Source organism: Chionomys nivalis, chromosome 18 (genome assembly GCF_950005125.1).
Source record: "Chionomys nivalis chromosome 18, mChiNiv1.1, whole genome shotgun sequence".
Classification (NCBI taxonomy): Eukaryota; Metazoa; Chordata; class Mammalia; order Rodentia; family Cricetidae; genus Chionomys; species Chionomys nivalis.
Genome location: NC_080103.1, coordinates 62,548,055 through 62,567,889, shown reverse-complemented (window position 1 = coordinate 62,567,889; position 19,835 = coordinate 62,548,055). Strand labels below are relative to the sequence as shown.

The 19,835-nt window shown below is 41.8% G+C and overlaps 1 protein-coding gene across 1 annotated transcript in view; it reads right to left on the bottom strand.

Annotated features, from left to right (window-relative positions):
* The window catches only part of Negr1 (neuronal growth regulator 1), a 671,783-nt gene that overhangs the window by 213,581 nt on the left and 438,367 nt on the right, over window positions 1-19,835 (bottom strand). The window contains exon 4 of the mRNA XM_057793773.1: window positions 4,150-4,281. Coding sequence (XP_057649756.1) covers window positions 4,150-4,281 — 132 coding nt within the window. The remainder of the gene's footprint in view (window positions 1-4,149; window positions 4,282-19,835) is intronic.

The following is a 19,835-nucleotide window of genomic DNA, read 5'->3' as shown; positions in this document are numbered from 1 at the left end:
GAGGCTCAGATAGATGAATAAAGCTTTCCTACGGGGTTGGATGTCAGTTGGTCATGGAAAGGCAATTTATCTGATAATGTTCAATCGCAAAAAAATTCCATGAACTCTACTGTACTGTGAGGACCACATTTCCAAGACACTCTCCACTAGATGATCCCTTCCAGAAGGAGAGATATTCAGCTATTCCTGCCCTTGCCACTCAGTACCAGCATGGCCATTGAATGGCAGGTCTTGGCCTTCTGCACCCTGAGATCTGAGACCCAGCTATTTTTTCACCAACTTGCATTGCAATATCAGCCTCGACTCCTCTCTATTTAGAAGGTCCACTCTGCTGTTTTCCACTCTGCTGTTTTTTCTTCTCCTGGCCAGAGCTTCCCTGGTTATGTTCCTGCTTTCCTCCTTCAGGTCAACCCATGGGTTCTGTGAAATTAAATCAGCCTTCTTCTTCATAATTAGTAAACATGGGCCTGGAACTCGCTAAGCTGTCAGTGAGAATGGAATACAAATGGCAATAAGAGAACAAACCTGTCCACATAAAAACTCACTAGCTACTCCTAGGTTAACAGTGTCTCCACTCTCCCTACCTCTCCAGTGGTGTTCAGTGCACACGTGCAGTATGTGTGTGTCCAGGGTGTCACTGCATGTGTGTGTGCTTAACGTGTGTATACAGAACTCCCCTGCATGGCAAACGTGTGTGAACAATCATGCATGAGAGGGCACCGCTGCCCATGCTTCTAGAGGCCTCTGCCTCTCATCAGGAGTGTATGTTTCTAAGTCTGCCTGCCATGCAGCTCTGCTGGTTCTGCAGTTTTGTGAAATGGGCGGTGGCTTTGGCTGCTGTTCTGTGTGAAGTCAGCTCAGTAAAATCCACAGGCAGCTTTCGGGCCTTGGCATTGGAAGGGACAATTTCACAAGATTACTGCTTTGAAACTTTATCACAACCAAGAGACACAGTGCACTTATGATACTGCACACACCTGCACCTCAGACGGTATGCAGATCTGTGCAATGCTTGCTCGGAAAATAGTGAAATTCAACCAAACCGAGGTGAAGCACCTTGTTCATGGGACATTTGCAAACATCTGAGCGACTGAAACTATGATTTAGAGAGAGCTAAAAGAGCAAACTTTGCAAAGGCAGCGAGGATACAGGAAAGAGGATCCCTTATCCACACTCCCGTGAGTGTAAACTGTTTCCCATCCCTGCTGTGGGATTCAGTGCAGAGGTCCCTCAAAAGCTAAAAACAGGTTGACTTTGTGACCCAGCCACCCCACACCTTGGCCCATGCCCAAGTATTCTTTGTCTAATGTGAGAGACACTCCATTGTTTGCTGCTGCTCTGTTCATAAGAGCAAGGACATGGAGTCAGCCTAGAGGTCCATCGACCCATGAGTGGATTATGAAAATGTAGCTTAGGTACACAATGGGATTTTATTTATAAATGATAAAGAAAAATGCCTTTTTAGGTAAATGCTGAAAGGAGAAAATAAATGTCCCATATTCTCTCATATCCGTGGATCCTACTTTCAACTCTTTATATTTGTGAGTTTTACTGGATTATCAGAAGTTGGTAAAAAGCGTTAGGGGAAAATGATGCTTTAAGGAATGGGAGATGGGATGATAATGAGGGGGCTGAGCTGTGTCACCTAAAACCAAGAATGCATGAACAAGTCACATGGAAATTTAGTTTACTTTGTATTTAATTGCTTTGTAAATCAATAAAAAATATGTTAAAAAGAATCTTGTTATGTGTACTTCAAAGTGAGAGGTATAAAGAATTTCCTTAGTAAAAAGTCCACTTATAACTATATCAATGTTAAATTAGTTATTTAAAAGGAATTTTTGTTACTAATTAAAAAATAGTTCCCCATCTTCCTGCCCAGTTCTCTGTTTCCATCCTGATATGACTATTTTATGTGATCTAAGGCTTTTTTTTTTGTCCCAGCTGTTCCAAGATCCTTCACACACTGACTCAGCTTCCTTCAGCCTGTGGATTTTTGTACAAACTTTCCCACTTCCATCTTATGCACAGGAAGACAGCTTTTAATGGGCCCTGTCACTTTATGTATTGAGGGCAGAATGCTGGTTTATAATATACTTCTTGTAACCGCATGATCTAGACACAGTGCTGCTGTCTCTGCGGAATGAAGGGCAGACCTGCATGCAGTTTGGTGTAATAAGGACATGACTCGTGGAGCATGGGAGGGTTTTGTTGGTGACCTGTGATCAATCCTGTGTCCTAAATCCAGGTTCTGAGACTGTGGTGTAAAGTGCTGTGTGCTTAGTAATAACCCAGTCTTCCAGTTAGTGGTGGTCACCAGAAATGGGGCAAATGACAGGCATTGTCAATACTCCTCCTATGATAGTGTAGTGGGGAAGAAATTGACTTTGGTTTCTGCTTCTGCCAGCACCCCTGAAGCTGTCTCACAGCCTCAGCTCTGAGTTATGACTCATGAGTGCCCATATCTGCTCTTTTTCATGGACTGGATCCTTTTCCCCACAGAGACTTTCAGAGGGTAACATAGTTTAGTTTCTCTCTAGGCCTAAAGTTTCTATTTGTCTAGGGAAAAATAGAGAAGAATGGAAGAGTTGAGTCACAATGAACTGGAGGTAGGGTGGGACAGACAGGACTGTGTGAGGAGAAAGGAGGAGATTATCACGGGGGATGGGATCGCCCTACTCCATATAGCCACGGGCCTTCCACATCCTCATCAGAGACATCTTTTCAAAGACCAGGTGGACCAGAGGATGCATTGAGGGCTCAGAGTTTCTTCGTTGACAGGTCTGACTGTATTTTCATTTCTTAGTGCTCACTCCTTACTTGTCTCTTTCATCCCAATCCTGTAAAAATCAAATCAGCAAATACACCTGATGACTTAATCACCAGGATCTCTCATCTGGTTTGTTGTCTTCCACTCCTGGATTTCAGAGGGATTAAACTGCAACTCTTTGCAATAAAAGTCCTGAAAATCAGGGGGAATCTTCTGTAATAAGAGTCCTAAGAATCTAGGACCTCCATGACAACTGCCATGGGATGCTGATTCAGCTAGGGTGAGGTGGTGCTGGAAGTTGTGAGCTCCTCAAGGCCTGTTCCAATGGCTCTGCTTTTTCTCTTCACAGAATTCTGAACATTTCCTCCCGAAACTACCTACTGGTCAGGCATGGTGTTCACTTGCTCAGTCTCAGTGAGGTATTTCACCCAAAGTATGCAGGTTAACGGCTGACAAATGCTGGCTAATGGCAACGGTCTGTTCTGGCGGGTAGCTCGATGTCAAGAGTGTTTAAGAGAGTTAGCATTGGCTTCATGAGACTGAAAGAGTCCTGTTCACATAGAGTAACTGCTGGTTGGCATGAGTGTTTATAGATATGTTTAGAACAGTTCCATGTGATCTGGTTGGCAATGCTACACAGACATTACCAATGGTCATATGAAGAAAAGTACATAAATGGAGTGAAAACAGAAGACAAACCTTGTGTATTTTGGTTAAGAAGTGCTTATCCTCAAAGTACTTTCTTTGAAAAATTAAATAATTAAAAACAAACCTGAAAGAAAGACTTCAGGTATATTGTGGAGAAGAAAAGACAGCTTTACTCACAGGTCAAGAGTACTTACAACTGCTGGTCTTATTTTTCCATTTTGAAAAAGCATGTGGTGTCACAGTATTGGTGACTGTGTACATGCAGCTCATATGTACCTTCACAATGATAACATTTGTGGGAAAATAATCTGTCAATTTCCCCAATATTTCCAAGCAAAATAGAATTCCATATCCACCTGACCAAGGCTTACATCCCTACTCTTGTCTTTGTGTGAAAGGCTTCCTCCCTGTGCCTACCAGGTCAGATCAAGTACTGGATGCTGGAGCTCAGGATGGTGTCCAGCAAGTGAGAGCCAGGAGGAGGGCACAGCATGTGTGTGCAGTGCTTTAGAGACAAGAGTGAGGCCACTTAGAGTGACGGGCGTGAAGACAACCCTGGATGACTGCAGTCTGCACAGCGTCCAAACCATGGCTGGGATCTGCTGAGGCCATTTCTGTGCGGATGTCTGGCCTAGGTAAGCGACAGTCACCAGAGGACGCCGTGAAGTAAAGCAGTCACAGCAATCTCAGACATTCCCCACTTGCTATGGCGATAAGCGGGAGAGACTTACAGTTCACGACCACTCTGACTTTCTTCACGTCGGGGAATGAGACGTCGTTCTGGGCGCTGCACTCGTACTCCCCAGCCTGGTCCCTGGTGATTCCATAAATGTCCAAATACTGTCCATTTTCAAATGGTTTTGCTACAACAACAATAACAGAAAAGATACGGCACATTTAATTGCTGCTGCCACAGGCTTCATTCAAAGAAAACAACCTTAACAGCTCCTACCAGACGTTTCTAATCAGACAACTCCAAAGGTGGGGGCGGGGGAAAGCAACAGCAGATCAAGGGACCCTAGAATAGGGTGAGCAAGAGTTCTCCTGAATCAGTGGTAGTCTCCAAGCTCTTCACACGGCATGGCCCTGAACCACGTTCTTGCTGTGTAGACGGAATTCACCAGTGGGGATCGGTGTATGTCAACTCACTTTTGTACAGTGTAAAATCGCAGCTGGACACTTCACCTAACTTGACGTTACTTTTCTCCGGGGAAGCCTTCCCTCCACTCTCATGGTTTCAAGCCAGATGGTTCGATGAAAATACACAGGCCTATAAAGCCAGTGCCAAGCTCCCCCATCCAAAATTGCCAACGCTCCCAAGCAAGTCACACTGCAAATGCTATATGCAAATCATTCAGTGAATCCCAGGAAGAAAGCTTAATGACTTTCAGCTAAGAGTTAAGTGGTTACACAAACAACCCAAATTATCTTTATTTTTCATTATTCTGGGGGAAAACATTCTGTGTGGCTAAAAATAACAGTAGATTAACAATATAAAGTCATAATCACAGATGGAGGAATATTCCCAAGTTAGTGAGATTGGAAATCAAGACTTCTTTCTTCAGTAATAGGATCTGTACTCAAACAAAAGCAGAGTCATTGGGCAGCCAGGGTCCTGACAGTTAAGAGTCTCAACAGAGAAGTTGTGGTGCTTAAAGCTCAAGTCCTCCCTCCCTGTCCTTTAGCTGGTTGTGAAACGCATTCACGTTTCAGTGCCCACAGACGAGGTTGGCAGTCAGGGAGTTCTCCCACTCAACAGCGTTTCCCAAAGTCAAGGCTGCCTTTGTTGTCATTTTGCCATCCTTTCAGAAACACAATGATCCAGAAGTTAGAAAGTTAATGGGATTCACTTTCAATAAATCTAAGGAAATTCAGTTACAGCTTTCAAATCTAGAATGCATGTCAATTAATGTATCCCCCTGTGGGTTTTGCCCAGGGCAGTGTTTGGGCAAAATTGCCCTCTGAATGATCATGACTGCCTTGAAGAGAAAGGAGTATTTTCAATAAATACAACTCTTCCTCTATTTATCAGGTTGCTCTCAATTTGCAGAAGGTGAGACTTAAACCGCTGAGATGGTTAGTTGGCTGACAAACTATTTGAGGAGGTAAGATTAAAAAGTAGTAGTTAACTTCACAACCCAAACTGCTGAAACCCAGGCATGGTGAGCGTTTGTCATGAAGGCTAGAGCCTTGTCACTCACTCTGCAAGGACACAGTGCCCTTTCCTATGGCTCCTTTTCTGTCCTAATCTCCCAACTCCGCTCTGTTAAAACAAATGAAACTTGGAAGATGAGTCCGCATCCACACCAGGCACATATCGCCACCTACCCGAATGGTCAAAGTTCATGCAACTCATTAACCAAGCAATTAAACATGGAATCTATACACACATGCTCTTTGGTTCTTGCTGTTTAATCATAGCAGGAATAAGAACACTAGCCTTTAAAGTATTGAAGGCTGGGGATAAACACAACAGACCTTTGATTTTCATTTTAATGATTTTATTAGCATATATCAATTATACATGATAATGGGATTCTGCCACATGCTTTTTTTTTTTTACATGTATTTGATATATTCTGATCGCATTCACGTGCCCTCTGCCATCCCTATATGTCTCCTTCCTCCCCTCCAGGAAGCCTCTCCTCTCTTTTATGCTCTGTGTGCTCTTCAGTGGGGTTGTTTATAGGAGTGTAAGTGGTGGTCTAGTTACAGCAGCTTGTGCACGTATTAGGGGCTGCACCACTGAAGAGAACGTCCCTTGCTCCGTCACTGGAGCATATACACTCTATATCACTGTGTAAATGCTCATGGAACGGTATATCTCTGGAGCTCTTCTTCCTCCCAGGAGAAGATAGCATTATAGTTTATTTTAAAAAAATACATACCAGGATCAATAAATATAATGAAATGTGAGAAGCAGTAGGTTCATGGTAAGCATCACAAACTGTGAGAAGAAATATAGGATGCCGTTTATGGAAATGTCACTATTGCACGAGTTGGCTCCAGAGATGCCATTCAAACCTACTGTGTATGTGTCCCTGGCATCGGCATGGATGACACAGTCTATAGAATCACCTTGGAGATCTTTCTTCACCCTGCCACAGAGTGAGGTCTGAGTCCACAGCAGCCAGTGAGTGGATGGTACAGTTAGATCTCAGTCAAGCGACCCTAATATAAAGCTGCCTTCCAGGAGGAAAACATACCACTGGGGCATCTTGAGATTCTCACCTGACTATTGGAACTTTATTTTTTTTTTATTAATTTTATTGAGCTATACATTTTTCTCTGCTTCCACCCCTGCCTCTCCCCTCCCCTTCAATCTTCTCCCAATTTACTCAGAAGATCTTGTCTTTCTCTACTTCCCATGTAGATTAGATCTATGTATGTCTTTCTTAGGTCCTCATTGTTGTCTAGGTTCTCTGGGATTGTGATTTGTAGGCTGGTTTTCTTCGCTTTACGTCTAAAAACCACTTATGAGTGAGTACATATGATATTTTTTTTTCTGGGTCTTTCTGGTAACTTCACTCAATATGATGTTTTCTAGATTCATCCATTTGCCTGCAAATTTCAAGATGTCATTATTTTTTTCTGCTGTGCAGTAGTCTTTAAATCTGATGTTGCTCCTAATCTTCATGCCATGAAAGGTAGGTACAGGGCATCTGCCTTATGTGGGTAAGATGTCCTTTCTGTACTCACCTTAGCTCAGTTCTAGGGCTGATCTTTCCAGAACCGAATTCCAGATTGGAAAATTAAGAGCTATGTTTGTCAAGACATAAACATTCTAGAGGAAATTTCAGTTCATCAATATAATTTAGCTCAATCTACCCCAGAGTGGAAGAGAAGGACTGGGCTCAACGGATGTGGAGAGAAAAGCCAAAGACCATCACCCTAAAAGACAGGGTCTGCTCAGTTCTTGAACAACTTCTACAGATGTCACAGTGTGATGATCTTCATCTCCTGACCATCTGCAAGTAGTGTGCATTACCAGTTCCCTGGTCACAGTGCCTCCCCTCCCACCAGGGAAGCTCCTGTTCTGCTCATTCTGTGTACTGTCATGTCATTCCATGTGGCATGTACTTAACAAATATCTATTCAACCAGTAGTTATAACAACAACTGAGAATTAAGTCCTGAGCACTAAAACCCACATTGGAAGAACTCCCCACTTCACTTTCACCGTCAAGCAGAAGGAAAAGAATCTTCAAAAGAGCTGTCAAGTTGATTGACATCCTGACATGACAGAAAGTGACCAGTTAAGAGCAAATCCTGTGGAGTTATTGTAGATCCTTTATAAGATCACAAAGACAAGAAAAACATTAAACACCTCACTGTGGGATGAAGATAAGCACTGACTGTAGGGGAGGAGGTTTTCTTTGCATATAATCTCTTCCAAATAGGGACATATGTATCTAAATAATAGACAAATTAGATAATGAATGAATGAATAAGCAAATAGATAGGTAGAGGACTGGAGAGATGATTTAGTGCTTAAAAGCACTGGCTGCTCTTGCACAGGAACCAGATTTAGTTCCCAGCATCCATGCTGTGGTTCACGGCTTTCTTATTCCACCAGCTTTACCCCTAAGAAATTCTCATATCTCTTCTAGGAGCCTCTGACCCATCTCTCTCTAAACACAGTTAATATTGTGGTGCATCAGTAGTTAGCAAACAATCTTCAGAACAACTTTAAACAGTTTCCAAAATTTTTTCTCAGAAAGACTTATCACACTTGTTCAGGGTTTCTTGCGGAGAGATATATCATTCGTCTTACAGTCACCAGAATTCAATGAATTTGTAAAATATCTTTACAGTAGTTCATTTGCCCATAAAGGAATAGTTATTTCTAAACTGCTTTTTATCCAACCTCATACTTGAGGTCATGAAGTGTCTCTTATAGGCAACATTTCACGCTGTATAATCAGGGATGTGGGCCAATAACCCAGCTCCATCATTCCTGAGCTATGTAACTCATCTCTGGATTCTTCACTATTGGTTAACCCATGAGCAGTGTGTGAGGACAGCAATGGAGCCGCCTTGTCAGGTCATTCTGTGGAGCGAGTTACACAAATAAATCATTTACAACACTGTATGGCACACATGGAGGGTAAAATACACATTATCTCTTATGATAATGCACAGTGTTGGGTATGCAAGAGAGTTTAATGTGGAGATTGTTTCCGCACTGACAGGTTACAGTATTTAAGGACTGACTTCTGCCTTATCAGGGTCTTTAATACATGTGGGAATTAGGAGGCTGAGCAGGAGACACTAACAGCATTGACCAGCCCTGCTCACCTGTAATCTCAGCAGTTAAATAAACACACACATCTTGTCAATTATCTGTTAATAGGACTGTAAGCTTATCCATCATTGGAGGGACTTCTCAGGGACAAGGTAGTCTTCCCCATTTTTGTATGTTTGTTTATGAGTTTGCATTTGTATACATACATATATGATGGTCTGAAAATTTTCTAGTATAAAAACAGCACCTTGAAGCAAAACAAGCCTCGAAGCATTGCTTTTCTGATAAGACTGATAGAATGATTTATCAGGCAATCGGGTCCCCACCAAAAACCTTCAGCTAACAAATAGCAATCCCAGTGCCAGAAATGGACTATGTCACTTGCTGTTGTTGGCCAGTGAGATCCCACTGACCATCAAATACTACAGGCTCTGCCACCTTCTTAGCTTCCCTCCAGATCTGAATGGTAGCTGAAGTTGTTATGTCCTTAAGTTAGGATATGGAAAAAAATCAAGCTGGAACTGTCCTGAAAACACCATCCCATAGTGCTGTGAGGTGCTTTGCTGTTTGTGATCTTGGAAAAGAAATCACCAGTCTTACATAGCTGTGTGCCCTGTGAGCCACAGTAGAGTCTAGATTGGCAATTTAGGCAACAGTTGCATCATGGAGTAACCAACCACTTCTGATAGGAGCAAGGTCCTTTTTCACAAGGTGGAACCCATACCATGCACCATAGGTCCTAGGGGAGGAGCTAATTCTCTTATTCTGCTCCTCCACCCTCCCAATTTTCTCAGGAGACCTTGCCTATTTCACTTTCCTGGGGGATACGTGTATGTCTCTCTTCTATTTTTCATATTAGGGATATAGCTATTGATTACGTTTTCATGGGAAAACAAGAAAATAGAAAGTCCTGAGCAGTTATTATTTCATTTTAAAAGATGTTATCATCGTTATTAAAATATTGTGAAAATCAACCGGACCATTCTGGATTAAAGCACTGGCATGCTTGGTGGCCAATGTTCTGGCAGAGTTTTCATTACACCTTGGGAATCCACTTCCACATCCACACAGCACTTTCCATATAATTCTCAAAGACAGTAGGAGATAGAAAAGTTCTCATGGTGTAATTTATGAAGTTGCTGAGGTCATTAATCCTTCCGAATAATACAAGTGGGTTTCAGGGAAAAAAATGAATTCAAAGAGAACATTCTTTTTGAAGCAAAAACCTTTATGAGAATGTACTAAAAATATATCAGTTAATGCAATTCTGGGAAGTGTTGTTTGAGCAAGGAAATAATGGAATTTGAAGGTGCAATAAGAGAAGGGTTATTAGGAAAGATGAAATTATGGAAGTTACCCCTCGAGATGATTCTAACAGGGTTCAGAAGCAAATAAAACAACCAGTAAATAAAAAGCTCAGCTTTTTCAGTTTTTTTCTTTGATATTTTCATAGCCTGCCAGACAGTGGCGAGGGAAATCTCAGGGCACAGCCATTGCTTTCCTTCCAGACTGGCATTTGCTGCTTATGGTTCCACCATGCATTCTTTCAGGTGACAGTGATCACACCCCGACATCTGGGCAGTACACAAGAGCCTTTCTACTTCAGGAAGTGTAGCTCATTGTGGACACAAAGGATTGAGAAGGTAATTTTAATAAAGTCCAGTAATTGCTGCCTTTGACATAAATGTAGGTTGCTATTTGTCATCATCGTGAGAAGAAATTATCCTGAGTAAGACACTGGAAACTGGATTAAGTCTGGACATCAGCTTCATGAGAATGGGCAGGGGCGAATCTCAAGTTGTAAGCAGAAATCATAGGCTAGAGAGACTTAAACTCTGCAAAAATAATTCGCATTCTAGCTGGGAGAAGTATTAGTTCTGTAAGAAAAGGAGTGCTTAATATATTTAAATATTCTAATTTTAAAATTCTACTTCTGGATTTCCATTCCTTACTCTGTTTAGGACCAGTGATCAAGTGTATCATCTTAATAGTTACCCCTTCATGAATGACCAAAACCTGAAATCCAAGTCTTTCATACTTTAGACAACAGAAAGCACTGGGTTAGGATCCCTTGTCATACACAGTTGTCCTTCTGGAGGCTAACTCTACTCTATGGAAGCCCCACTGCCTTGCTGAGGAGAGGAATGAGAGGAGAAATCAGGCTGCGTGGGTAACACGAGGTTATTCTGTCCGATGTGACCATCAAATCAGCAATGTCTGTTTGCAAGAGCTCATCATGAGGCCCAATGACCGCTGACATCCACTTAAGGAAGTGAAGGCTGAGACCCCTTGTCCATCCCAGCCATTCATAAGTTGATCTTCTTTTTTTTTTTCTTTCTTGGCCTTCAGGACTTGGGAAGTGCTGTGCTGATAATCTGAGGAAGTTAAACAAGGGAGGAGACTCCATCTGTGCAGCTGTAGGGAGGCCATAATCCACATTGATGGAGATGGAATCTTACTTTGGGTTATTATTGAGACCTTTAGGAAGAAGGAAATATTGTTTGTATCTCCCTAGAAAAGGGATTCTCATAAGTTCTAAGGGAATGAACCTACAACCTACACAGGCAAAAAGTTTGAAAAATCAACAGGTCATATATATTTTTTATGAAGTGCTGTGTAATATAGTCACTGGGAGAAATTCTTCAAAGCTGAGAAAAGATAAGATTGTACTTTTTTTTTTTTTTTTTGTTTGTTTGTTTGGGTTTTTCGAGACAGGGTTTCTCTGTAGTTTTGGAACCTGTCCTGGAACTAGCTCTTGTAGAACAGGCTGGCCTCAAACTCGTAGAGATCTGTCTGCCTCTGCCTCCCGAGTTCTGGGATTAAAGGTGTGCACCACCACGGCCTGGCATCGATTGTGCCTTTTTGTAAGAACACAGAAATAGGAAAAACTTCTGATTGTTTGTCTGAAACTACGTAAGCTAATTACAGTGGAACACCACCCCACAAGGACAAGATCCACTATCAGTGTGGCGAATTACAAATTAAAGCAACAACAACAAAAAAACAAGACACACTTTCAGTCAAAACAGATTTAATAACGAAAATAATAAGGAGAGCTAATAAATAAAATTTAAATGGACAATCAGCAGAAAATCAATGAAACAAAAAGTTGATCCTTTAAAAGATCACTGAAATAAATAATTCTTGACTAGACTGGCAGAGAATAAAGAGAAAGATAGTCAGGCTATGATCACTAACCATGAAGGAAGCCAAGACTGATGTTCTAAGAAGGTTTGCTCCTGAGCAAAGAGATGCTGGTGGATGTCATGGGCCAGGTCAAATGACAGAAAGACAAAGAGGATATAGAAATCTGCATATTTAACAGCTTTCAAATGTAAGAAACCAAATTTCCTCCGAAATAACTTTCAGTTTTTCAAAAGAAGTAATACATAACTTGCAGAAATTCTTTCTGAAAGCCCAGAGGACCACTCTCTAACTCATCATTATATGAAAATATTTTCATACAAACATCACAACAAATGACATAAGATGCTAGTCATGAACACAGACCTGAAAGCCTTTGAATAAATATTCAACAACAAATCCAATACTGAGAAAAAAATTAATGTGAACAGACCGTGGATTACCTGAATGAAAAATTTAGACAATGTGATCCACTATACCACCATGACCACCACCACTATGACCACCACTATGACCACCACCACTATGACCACCATAACAACCACCACCACCATCACTACCACCACCACCACCATCCCACCACCACCACAAAACAACCACTACAATAAAATTTGTATTTTCATATAGATAAATCATTGAAAGAATTCAGTACTTAAGTAAAGAAAATAAAATTTCGGAAAATGGAACAGAGTTTTCTGGAGTTGATGGTTTCTATGAATAAATGACCCTTCCCCAGGATGTGATGACCAAAGGCTAAATGCTTCCCATCTCCTGTGATCAGTTACAGGGTCTACGCCAAACCCACTCACATTCCACTGTATAACGAAAGTGAGCATTCACCACTGAACTCTGACTGGGAACCTACTAGGAAGAAAGGAAGGGAGAGCACTATGTCTTTGTGATGGGCAAAGAGATCTCAGGTAAACATTAAATACATAATCCACCTGAGAGATATTGTTAATCTGGATTCCATCACAATTAATAAACCTTGTTTGGGAAAGGACTCAATCAGATTAAAAATCCAAACCACATAGGAGAGAAAACATTGGTAAATCACAATGCCAGACAGATGCCAGGACTTGTGTTCACACTCGTTAAATAAAAGTCACATAGGAAACCTTCAGGCCAGGTGGTGGTGACTTATGCTTTTAATCCTAGCACTCAGGAGGCAGAGGCAGGTGAATCTCTGTGAGTTGAGATGAACCTGGTCTACAGAGCAAATTCCAGGACAGGCTCCAAAGCTACAAAGAGAAATCCTGTCTCAAAAAAAAAACAAAAACAAAAACAAAAAAAACCAAACAAACAAAAACAAAAAAACAAAAAACAAACAAACAAAAAACCCAAACAAACAACCCCCCAAACAAACCAAACTAAACCAAACCAAACCAAAACAAAAAACCCTTTGGAACTCAGTAGAAATAATGCAGGCTTAGTAATGTGGCAGAGGTGGAGTCTTGTGTAAGCTACGTGACCTCACTAGCCCTGGGTGGTAGGCTAGGTTTCCAGTACCAGGAATTATTTACCTCCTATTGAGTAGGCCACAAATCAATTAGACAGCTGCTAGTTACATGTACTACTTTTTGCTCTTTGACAGATATCTTGCCATGCTGGTCACTGCTATGGTTCATAGGTATCGCAGCTGGAATATTGGTTCCTTCCCTCCCTTGGCAGTTTACACAGTATTTTTTTTTTTTTTTTTTAGCTTTCGCTATAAAAGCAAGACTGCAGGAACAGGAAGGTCAGATTCCGCCGCTAAAGGCATGCAAATCCTGTGTCTTCAGCAATAGGTGGCCCTCCTCAACCCCTGAAAGGCAAACAAGGGGAAAAGACACTGTCTATGTTATTTTGGAAGTCACTTGAACTACCCGACTAAGTATTCAAACAGACATTTTTCATGCCTGATACTGGGGTTTTGTGAGTTTGTGGCTTTTTGGTAGAGCATTGTCAACTCTAGTAATTTAACTTCCTTTCTCTCTCTCTCTCCCTCTCTCTCTCTCTCTCTCTCTCTCTCTCACACACACACACACACAATGCACAAATTTGGACCAGCATATCTCTTTACTACCCTGTTACTCTTATCTACCTCACAGGTGAACGTAACTTTCGGTCCTCACCAAAGCAGCCTCTCTTTACTGCAAATAGAGACAATCACAGAAAACTTTAGTGGGACTGAATGCAGAGGACAACAGAACTAGCCCAGCGGCAAAAGATACATCTACACCACAGTTTCTGCATATGTGACTCAGAGAGCATTGTAGAAGAAAGGGCAGATACGCTGTAAGAGCCAGAACACCAGGAAGTCTGTTTTGAAAGAGTTTGTTCTGTCCTTGTCTGCATAAACAAGGCTGGAACAACGGCAATAGCGGTGAACATGGTAACACGGAAGAGATGATTCTGTGGGGTCTCACCTTGGACAAAGAAATACAGGAAACCAATTACTCCTGGGAGACAGAGAATAGTCTCTTTTAGGAATGAGCCCCGGGTTTTTGGTTACCCAATGCAGAGTGACCAGCCCTCATACCATGTTCACAACGCAACAAAAATGGGTTACGCAGATTATATTTACATGTTTCTACATATTTATGTGTGTAACAACTATAATGAAAGAAAAAGAAGCTGTTGATTTAAGAGTGAAAGTCTTAGAAAGAGTTGGGGAAGGGAACCTTAAAGATCTGGGAGGATAAAGGCAAAGGAAAGTGATGTAATTGTATTTTAATTAAAAATGTATAGACAACTCAATCTTTAAAAATTTAAAATAAAAATTTTAAAGCCTCAATAGAAATACAACCCAGCCAAAAAATGGATAAAATATTAGAATAGAGTTTTATTAATATGGCAGTCATGTATAGGTAGCAATTAGCTTTATCAGTAGACATTAGGATGACCAATCAATCACTCTGAAATCAATCATTCAGAAATTTGATGGTATTCACACATCACATAGTAACTGACTAGGTTTATCAATAGACGTTATGATGATCAATCATTCTGAAATCAAAGATGGCATTCACATATCACATAATAACTAGGTTTATCAATAGATGTCAGGACGACCAATCATTCTGAAATCACAATGTCAAGGACAAAGAAATGCTACCACAAGTGATTTTGAAAGACTCAAACAACAGACAAGAGGACTAACGCCCCCAGACAATAGAAGTCTTCTACACTGTTGAGTTGAAGTCACCTTGGAAGGCTATCACTTAACAGATCATCCAATACCCTCATTTCACTATCAACTAAAAGCTTTAATAGTTAAACAAAACTAAATGTGAATGAATAATAACATTATTCATTGATTGCTAACAGCACAAACTGCCCCAATAAACCTGTAGGTACTGAGAGAACCATGTTGTCTCCTTTTCCCAGCTAACACATTATCATTTAGCTATAAAATTATCCACACATACACCATGGATGAATCATAAACATACTTCTCTAAATTGAAGAAACTAGACTCAATGGACTATATATGATATAATTTCACTTACACTAGAATTTGGAAATTAGAAGAGCATCACGTTGAAAGCATTAATTTTCTGTCAGGTGCTGGGGTAGGCAGGCCGACTGACCCTAGAAGGGTACACCTGAGGGGGCTTCACGACAGCGAGACTTGCGTGTCTCCATCAGAGATGTGGGTGCGTGACTGCACCCCTGTCAAAAGCCTCAAACCACTCACTTTAAAGATGACTTAATCAGACAAAGGCTTATGGAAACAGGGCCTCACATCCACTAGCCTCCCAAATCGGAAATGTTGGTGAGGATGCAGAGTTCATAGCACAGATCTCCTAAATAACAGGATATCCCCCTGCCTTGGTCCTGTTGGTCCTACAGGCAATGAGGGAATTTTTAGTATTCTAATTGGTTTTTGGTTAACAATGCTTGAGACGGTCTACAGAGGCGATGTGAATTACAATCCATGTCGGTATCTGTCGCCTCAGGATCCAGGGGTTTCATGGTACTGTCCTGCTGTATTAGCTTTGTGACCCAGGGCTCTGTGTGAGTGATGTGCTCTGCTCTTCGTGGAATGCCTGGATAATGGAACCCGACCTTGGCTGGTCTATTTGTATTGTCAGTTCCTGCAGAGAAACAAAATCATTGGAGATTGCCTGTAGGAAACCCATTCACTTCTTTACCTATTTTAAATTTTCTTTTCCAGATATTAGAAAACTGACCTTTGAGTGCCTTACTTAAGGACATTTAAAAATTATCTTTAAAAGGCTGGGTCTTGTGGCACGCACCTCTCAGCCAAATATCCTGGAGAAAGGGCAGGGTTACTACAAGTTTGAGGTCAATCTGTACATAGCAAATACAAGGTCAACCTTTGCTACGTTGTAGCAAGATAGAAAGACACTGTCTCAAAAACTAAATAAATGTAACCAAGAGCTGGGACCATAACTAACTCCATGCTACATTTCTTGTGCCACAAGTACAGAGCTCTGGGCACTATGACTAGCATTGAAGCAGGTAAAAAAAAAAATCTCTTTTTAAACAATTATTTCAACAAAGAATATCCCTCTGTAGCCCAGGTGAGCCCCCAAATTCTAGCTCAGCCTGGCCAAGAATTCACGTTAATTTTTTGAGGCAGATTCTGTCACTGATCCTAGGGCTGTCCAACTTAGCCAGGTTGGCGTGCAGGCTCAGGATACCCCTGTCCTGATTTCATCCCATGGTTTGGGATTACAAATGTGTACTAGGACCATTGCACCTGAGTTCTTGTGTTGAAGCCGAACATCAGATTTAGGCTCACAGGTACTTAACAACTGAGCCACCTTCCCCAGTTGTCAGTTGACATTTGACCTCCTATGGTCATTTTCTTCATAAGGTCAACATCTACTTTATAGTGTCATTATGAACATGAAACTTGAAAGTATTATAAAGCCCTAATTACAATTTTTATTGATATAAATGTATTGATAAAATTAATGTTGAACTTAACGCAGTTTTGTGCATTGGTTAGGGTGTCTGCATCTAATAGGTCAGAATTGTGTTGTGAAAGCACCCAATAGAATTTAATCTGTGTCAACCAAAGTGGAAAAAACAGCTCAGTGGCTCTTAACTGATGCCAACTCCTTCTGAGCAGAGAGAACCCTCTAACTCCAGGTCCTGAAATCCCCCTGTGTCAACTTCCTTCGTGCTGGGGTGATGGGCATGAAATGTACACAGGTTCTTTTCTGGTTTGACTAGAGCTTCTGATTTGTGAACTACATCCATTGTAAGCTTTTCTGGTCTTAAAATCCCTGCTGTTTAAGCATATTGTGGCTGGAAGCAGCTGTTATTACAAACTCTCGTGTAACATGTACGGACAATGACATTAACGCTTGAAGCCTGCTTGTATGCACTTCCTGTAAGGCCTGGCCAAACACTCTGTGAGGTAAGGAAATCATTGACTTTATTCAACAGTCAGGATGTTTATCTTTGACATATTTGTTGTGCCCAAGGATCTGTTCGTGAGAGAAAACATTCAACAGAAATAAACTAGGCCCATATTTCTGATTTTTGTTTGTTTGTTTGTTTTACCAAATATATGTTTGGGTGTTTCTATACTTCAAGTTTGTTGTGATTTGTATGAATGTGAGCACAGTTATTCACAGTCTTTCTGCTTCTGTATCTTTTTGCTTCATGAAATTAACTGTTAAAACTATTTCCTTAGACCTGGGAGATGACTGAATAAAGTTCTTTCCATGAAAGCAGGAGGTCTGGGTTCCCTAAACCAAATAAGAAACCAGGCACAATAGCACATGACAATAACCCAGCACTGTGAAGCTGGAGATGGGAAGTCCAGCGGGTGGCTTGTCAGAGACTCTAGCCTAATTGGTGTACTTGAGGTCAGAGAAAGTTCCTGCCTCAAAACACGAAGAACAAATAGAGGAGGAACCTGACTGTCCTCTGACATCTGTGTGCACACAGGTGTATGCATGCACATGCACACACACACACACAAACAACAGGGAATTTTAAAATGTATAAAAAGTTCCCCTTGCTTTTAGCAATGGGGGCCGGCAATTGGTTATGCAAAGGAAGAATATCCTTTCGCTGTTGGAGGTGAAAGGAACCTAGACAGGGTGGGGAAAAGTGTTAATTTATTTATGGATGACAGAAGGAAATCAGCAGCACTAATATTTTACTAATTTACACAAAATCCACTGATCCTCTCAGAGATTTAAGTAAGTCTATTTATCTTATAAGCTGTGAAGAGAATTTATAACCCCCATCTTGCAGACTGCTGATCCCAGTATCTCCACCAACTTTCCTTTAAAACCGCGTCCCTTATTCTCACACCATACGTGGGGATTATGCAGTTCAGTGGCAGAGGAGAGCTGTACAGACTCCCGCTAGGTTGTACCTGACTTGACATGGTAGGTGTCAGGAACCCATCTCAAAACCCTGACTGATAAGCAATCTGTCCCGGGTTGGGCAAGATCCCCAAGTGCTCTCACCATAGGCACAGAACAACCGAGTGAGAAGCGCAGGCTCTTTACAGGGATCAGGGACATGTTAATGTGTGTCTCTGTGGGTACATGCCTGTGTACTGGGTAAAGTATATGTGTGTGCGTATAGGTATGTATGTGTATGTGAATATGTTTTTGTGGTTGTCTGTATGTGTATCTGTTGATGTTGTGACTCTGTGCATCTATGTGTGTATGTGTGTGCACTGACCTGCATATTACAGCGTCTACAATATTTTTGGTTGGAACCCACCAACGACCATCTTGCCTATCTCGAGCGTTCTGTCCTTGGTATGTCCAGTGGTCCCTGGTCTCTACTTTCTTCTGACTTGAGGGACAACAGACTGATCGCCTAAGCAACATGAAAAGTCATGGCCACAGGGGTCACTTTGTTGGAGATCTGAACATCAAGGTTGGGGTACCTTGTGAAGACCGCAGGGAAAGTGCTCAGAGTCAAATGGGGGCATTGTAGTCTCTGCAGAAGAGCAAAAGGAGCATGAGGGGGCCCAAGAGCCATGAGTGGGTGGATGGCCATTCACATGCTGATTATACCAGGGTAAGAGGTCGTTTGCATGCTCAGTGTTTTCACTGGGTGACAGTTACTGTGGACTTTGATGAGCATTGTTTTCAAAACCTTCTTGGCTTTTAAATGCATTTAAGTTACTTGAAAACTGGCTTTTAAGATTTTTTTCTTCTCCAGTGGGACCAACTTAAAGGTCAGTCTAGACCTAGGAAGCCCCCTCCTACACCAAGTGACACAATTTAGATCCTGCTGTGCATTTCTTCTGCAGCCATTGTCAGTCAAAGGGGTCACTCTGCAGGTGCCCACCTGTCCACCTTAATGGCGCTCCCCACCTCTGTCCCACCATGTCTTCTCTGCCACTGTTATCTGAAGTCTGCTTTCCCTGGATTCTGCTTTCCCCTCAGAGAGCCTCAGGGGTCTATCTGGATCTCACTGGATTCTGCTTTCCCCTCAGAGAGCCTCAGGGGTCTGTCTGGATCTCACTGGATTCTGCTTTCCCCTCAGAGGGCCTCAGAGGTCTGTCTGGATCTCACTGGATTCTGCTTTCCCCTCAGAGAGCCTCAGGGGTCTGCCTCGATCTCATTGGATTCTGCTTTCCCCTCAGAGAGCCTCAGGGGTCTGTCTGCATCTCACTCCTTGCCTCCCAGGCTCTCTGTACAAGAAGCTGTGGCCACAGGAGTCTCATTTCTTCCCTGCTTCTGTGGAATCAGCATCTTCCATTACTAAGTCTCCAGTGTCTCCCAAACTGGTATTTTAGATGCTTGGCCAAGATTTTGGTTATTTGATTGAAACACTATATATGGTTTTTGTTATTTCTTGGCTGGGAACACAGCAGGGTGTTTTGAAAAGATACAGCCTAGGGAGGCTTCTCAACTAGCCATAGAAGCCTCAATTCAATATGGGTCAGGTCTGTACGCTTGGTCTTGGTCTAAAGGACACTAGCCTCTTTGTGTGCACAATATTTCCTCCCAGTGTCCCATTTTCAATGATTCACTCCTTACGAATGCAGCCCCAGCATGATGGCCCTGATGAGAGCCATCAGGAAATGGGCTGGCCA